Source organism: Capra hircus, chromosome 26 (genome assembly GCF_001704415.2).
Source record: "Capra hircus breed San Clemente chromosome 26, ASM170441v1, whole genome shotgun sequence".
NCBI lineage: Eukaryota > Metazoa > Chordata > Mammalia > Artiodactyla > Bovidae > Capra > Capra hircus.
Window position 1 is genome coordinate 38,823,081 of NC_030833.1, and position 6,289 is coordinate 38,829,369.

General features: G+C 39.5%; 1 protein-coding gene across 1 annotated transcript; it reads right to left on the bottom strand.

The window, feature by feature from the left end:
* LOC108634030 (glycine cleavage system H protein, mitochondrial) lies at positions 835 to 1,429 on the bottom strand. The gene has a single exon (XM_018041417.1). The coding sequence runs from the start codon at positions 1,386 to 1,388 to the stop codon at positions 867 to 869; it is 522 nt and encodes a 173-aa protein (XP_017896906.1). The 5' UTR covers positions 1,389 to 1,429; the 3' UTR covers positions 835 to 866.

The following is a 6,289-nucleotide window of genomic DNA, read 5'->3' on the forward strand; positions in this document are numbered from 1 at the left end:
TTTATGTGTCCTGGGTATGAGATAGGGAGTGGACTTTTTCCCCTAAATGACAGAATTACAGTTGATACATAGTAGGAATATTCTACACGACAGGTTCTGCTCTGCTGCTGCAAAGTCACTTCAGTCGTGTCCGACTCTGTGCGACCCCATAGACGGCAGCCCACCAGGCTCCCCTGTCCCTGGGATTCTCCAGGCAAGAACACTGGAGTGGGTTGCCATTTCCTTCTTCAAGGCATGAAAGTGAAAAGTGAGAGTGAAGTCGCTCAGTCCTGTCCGACTCGGCGACCCCGTGGTTCTGCTCTGAGCCTTCTACAAATTTCAATCTACTTAACCCTTGCAATACCACTACTGGGAGAAGAGAAGTGATGCAGAGTGGTTACGTCATTTGCCCAAGGTCACGGACAGTAAGTACTAGCAGTTTGGGTAGCATGTCTTCAGTCTTTGCACTTTACTGTACTATGCTGTCCCACCTCTCCTGCTAAGTAACCAGTTGTTTCAACACCGCTATCTGAACAATCTGGTCACTTCTTGTAACTGGAGTGTTCTGGACTCCCAGCTCTTTCATTCATCTACATGGATTTCTGCACCAATTATACAGTTTTAGTTACTAGATTTCTGTTGTACGCTATAATAATCACCATTCCAAGTCCCTCCCAGTGTTTCGCTACAGAGTTCCCTAGCTAGTCTCCATTTTTTTTCTTTCAAAATATGAAGCCTAAAAGCAAAAAGTAAACACAAACAATAATATATACATTGTTTTGGACTTTGTTAAATTCATGAACTGGGGAAGAATTTGACATCTCCCTTGACGTATTCTAGGTCTTTTTTTTTTTTGTTTCAAAGTAGTTTATTTAGGGGTTCCATTTTCACTCCTCAATAGATTTTATGTATTTCTCATATGCTTCTTCACTCATTAGTTCATCTAGTTCTGAAGGGTTACTGAATGTCATCTTGATCAGCCAACCATCTTCATAACACGACTTGTTGACAAGTCCTGGATTTTCTGCTAGAGCTTTATTAATTTCAGTTACTTCTCCTGATAGAGGAGAATAGAGTTCACTAGCAGCTTTCACACTTTCCAAAGCACCAAACTCCTCTTGTTTGTTCAACTTTGTCCCAACTTCAGGCAGACTACAGTAAACAACATCTCCCAAAGCTTCCTGTGCAAAATTGCTGATTCCCACTGTTCCAACACCATTTTCTGTTGTTACCCATTCGTGTTTTTCTGTGAATTTCCGCACCGACAGCAGAGCAGGGCCGGTGCGCAGCGCCCGGACGGCACCCGCTCGCAGTCCCCAGGGCCGCAGCGAGCAGGGCGCGCTGGGTGCCGAGATGGCGCGCAGGCTGCCGACCGCGGCCCGCACGCTCCGCACCGCGCGCAGCGCCATGTTCGCACGGGTGCAGAGGGTCTCCGCGCGGCACCTAGAGCACCCCCTGTATTCTAGGTCTTAATTTCCCACATCCTCTAAGAGTTTTCTTCATGAGTTCCATCATTTCTTGGTAACATGTCTGTGATTAGGACCATCTTTTAAAATGGTATTTTATTACAAGTTAGTTATAAAATATTAATTAAAATTATTGGCTTTCGTATTTATAACTGACCACCTTGCTGAAATAAAGGTAGTCAGCTTGTTACAATTAAACCAGTTCATGTTCTAACAAAAGCAAACTTTAAAAAGCCCTGCCTGCTTCTCTTCAGTGGTGACCAGCCATCATGCCCTATTTTGAACAGGATACGTGCATATTCATAAACAAAAAGCAGGTACAACTGCAAATACATAACAGACGTATGCAAACTAAGAAGCACCTGCATTTCTCATCTCCATCCAGCTGCTTTTCTTGAAATGTTTCAAACAAGACTCACATTCTGCTGTAACTTTACTTCCTTTCCAATATAACATGAGAGTCCTCAATATTATATCTGGCACAGATGGGGCTAATATACAGTCGGTTGAAAACGTAGATTATGGAGGTGCACCAAAAATAAGTTGAATACACATCCCCTTAAAAGTTCCAAGTTAAAATATGTAAATGTACACTCATGTGCAATCTTTTGTGCACTCATGGGCTTCCCTTGTGGCTCAGCTGGTAAAGAATCCACCTGCAATGTGGGAGACCTGGGTTCAATCCCTGGGATGGGAAGATCCCCTGGAGAAGGGAAAGGCTACCTACTCCAGTATTCCAGCCTAGAGAATTCCATGGACTGAGCGACTTTCACATCATTTCAAAGCCTGTTCTTTGAAGTATGGTTCCACTGATGGGAGATCTTCGTTTTTGAGTTCCGTTCTCTTTAAAGAAGAAAAGTGGTATTTCATTTAGCTTTGATTTGAATAAGTGATACTGACCATCTCTCCGTGAGTCAATTATTAGTCATCTGTACATCTCTGGAAAAATGTCTATATTCAGATTCTCTGCCCGTTTTTTAATCGGGTGGTTTAGTGTTTTGTTAGTGATATGAATTTTTTAAAATATATTTTGGCTATTAACCCCTCATCTGATACGTTAATATCTTCCCATTCAAAAGGTTGCCTTTTTTTTTTTTTTACAAACTTTTACACATACATACACACACACACACACACACACACGATACTTTTTCAGATTCCTCTCCTTTATAGTTTATTACACAATATTTATTATTGTTCCCTGTACTATTCAGTAGTTCCTTGTTGGCTCTTTGTTCATTTTGCTGGTGGGTTTCTTTTGCTTGCAGCCTTTTACTTTTGCATTTGTTTCCCTTGCCTGAGGAGACAACATGCAGAAAGATAATGCTAATACCTGTGTCATGCCTGACTGCCTCTTGGAAATGTGGCTCTTATCAAAAAGGCAAGAAATATAAAATGTTATACACAGGATGTGGAGAAAAGGGACCCCTCACACACTATTGGTGGAAATGCAAATAAGAAAAATACTATGGAGATTCCTCAAAAAATTAAGAAGAGAACCACCATGACTCAGCTATTACACTTCTGGGAATTTATCCAATGAATACGAAAGCACAAATTTGTAAAGATATATACACTACTATGTTCACAACAGTGCTATTCACATAGCTAAGGTATGGAAACAACTTAAATGTCCATCAACAAATGAACAAATGAAACATGGACAAACGTGCTGTGTGTGTATATAAAATAGACTACTACTTGGCCATAAAATAAGAAGAAATCTTTCCATTTGTGACACCACAGATGGACTTTGAGGATATGATGCTAAAGGAATTAAGTCAGACTGAGAAAGACAAATACTAAATGATTTCATTCTTATGTGGAATTTATTGGTAAGAGGTCAACTGTATGGGGATGGGGGGAACCTTTTGGTAGCATGTATAATGTACCTTGGAGGGAATGATGCTGAAGCTGAAACTCCAGTACTTTGGCCACCTCATGCGAAGAGATGACTCATCGGAAGACTCTGATGCTGGGAGGTATTGGGGGCAGGAGGAGAAGGGGACGACAGATGAGATGGCTGGATGGCATCACTGACTTGATGGACGTGAGTCTGAGTGAACTCCAGGAGTTGGTGATGGACAGGGAGGCCTGGTGTGCTGTGATCCATGGGGTCACAGAGTCGGACTCGACTGAGTGACTGAACTGAACTGATAATGTACATAAATTGAATTTACAACGTTATACACATAAAACTTTACAATGTTACATCAATTTAAAAAAGAAGAAGAAAAAAAACAGAAGACTCTGGTAAATGTCCACTGGATCTCTTCCAAATCTAGTTGTCTTGCTCACATCTATTTTGACAGTTCTTTTAAATGACTATCTTTTTAAAATTTTGCAAAAGCATTAATTTTCCTGGGAATCCTTTTTTTTGCTCCTCCTAGTTCATCAGTTTTCATAATTTTAAATTAACTTACATAATTTTATAATGCTCAATAAATGCAATGGCATAAACAGATTTGTGAATACACACACACCTAACCCTTGGTGAATGCAGTAGGGTGAAGGGAGAAGCAAGTTGGCACTCAAGGAATGGGCAGGCTCTAGGGTTCAGCAGCAGTGGCCATCTCTTTTAGGGAGTGCAGCAGGCTAATCCATCATATTACGTTCAGATGGGAGTAAAAAATGCTTTATTTTAGAATCACGATGCTTAATACAATATATAAATAGAAACAAACGTGTGTATGTGTGCAGTATTCCTATACTTGTATTTTATTAAGGGCTCTTATTATTTTTTAAATTAGGAGTAGATTTCACATTTTATTAAATGTCTTACTTGCATCTATTAAGATGATTCTGATTTATTAATATGATAAAGTATAGTACACTGAAAAGAACTGAAACATACTTACATTTCTAGAATAAATCTCACCTGGTTATGGGATACATGGTTTTGCCAATGTTTTATGTAAGCATCTAAATTCACAGGTGAATACACAAAAATAAACTCAAAATGGTTTAAAGATCTAAATATAAGACCAGAAACTATAAAACTCCTAGAGGAGAACATAGGCAAAACACTCTCCGACATAAATCACAGCAGGATCCTCTATGACCCACCTCCCAGAATACTGGAAATACAAGCAAAAATAAATAAATGGGACATAATTAAAATTAAAAGCTTCTGCACAACAAAGGAAACTATAAACAGGGTGAAAAGACAGCTTTCAGAATGGGAGAAAATAATAGCAAATGAAGCAACTGACAAAGAATTACTCTCAAAAATATACGAGCAACTCCTGCAGCTCAATTCCAGAAAAATAAATGACCCAATCAAAAAATAGGCCAAAGAACTAAACAGACGTTTCTTCAAAGAAGACATACAGATGGCTAACAAACACATGAAAAGATGCTCAATATTACTCATTATCAGAGAAATGCAAATCAAAACCACAATAAGGTACCATTTCACTCCAATCAGAATGGCTGCAATCCAAAAGTCTACAAGCTATAAATGCTGAAGAGGGCGTGGAGAAAAGGGAAACCTCGTACGCTGTTGGTGGGAACGGAAACTAGCACAGCCACTATGGAGAACAGTGTGGAGATTCCTTAAAAAACTGGAAATGGAACTGCCATACGACCCAGCAATCCCACTGCTGGGCATACACACCGAGGAAACCAGAATTGAAAGAGACCCGTATACCCCAATGTTCATCGCAGCACTGTTTATAATCACTAGGACATGGAAGCAACGTAGATGTCCATCAGCAGATGAATGGATAAGAGAGCTGTGGTACATATACACAATGGAGTATTACTCAGCCATTAAAAAGAATACATGTGAATCAGTTCTAATGAGGGGGATGAAACTTGAGCCGATTATACAGAGTGAAGTAAGCCAGAAAGAAAAACCCCAATACAGTATACTAATGCATATATATGGAATTTAGAAAGATGGTAACGATAACCCTGTATGCGAGACAGCGAAAGAGACACAGATGTATAGAACAGTCTTTTGGACTCTGTGGGAGAGGGCGAGGGTGGGATGGTTCGGGAGAATGGCATTGAAACATGTATAATATCATATGTGAAACTAATCGCCAGTCCAGATTCGATGCAGGATACAGGATGCTCGGGGCTGGTGCACTGGGGCGACCCAGAGGGATGGTACGGGGAGGGAGGAGGGACGGGGGTTCAGGATGGGGAACATGTGTACACCCGTGGTGGATTCATGTTGATGTATGGCAAACCACTACAGTATTGTCAAGTAATTTGAGTCCAATTAAAATAAATAAATTTATAATAAAAATTAAAAAAAAGAGAATACAATAGGTATTTCAGCATGAATGACACAAATTAAAAGTATTATTGCCCTGTACCCCAGAGTTAAAGAATATGTGTTCTTAACAAACTAGAGAATATAACATAGAAGAAGCAGACTCACAGAAAGGGAAAACACACTGAGGGTTACCAGTGGAGGGGGTGAGGGGGAGGGGGCAACACCGGAGGGAGAGAGCAGGAGGTTCAAACTAGCAGGTGGTGTGAGACGCAAGGATGCATTGCAAAACACAGGAATACGGCTAGTGTTTTTTTAACAACTGTAAATGGAAAGTAACCTTTAAAAACTATAAAAATTTAAAAATGTTTACGAATAAATAAAAGATTTTTAAAAGGAAAACAACAACAACAACAAAAAATAAATTCACAGGTGAGTTTGGTGTAAAGCTTTCTCCAATTTTCTTAGTATATAGCATAAATGCAGATACTTGTAAAAAAGGGCTACTTCTATTTAACCTGATGATCCTGCTATTTAAAAAAATTATTTACAAATTTGGTTGAGTCTAGTACTTTGAGATTTTCCCTATAGTTTTATAAAAATCAGTATTAGGTTTTCAGGA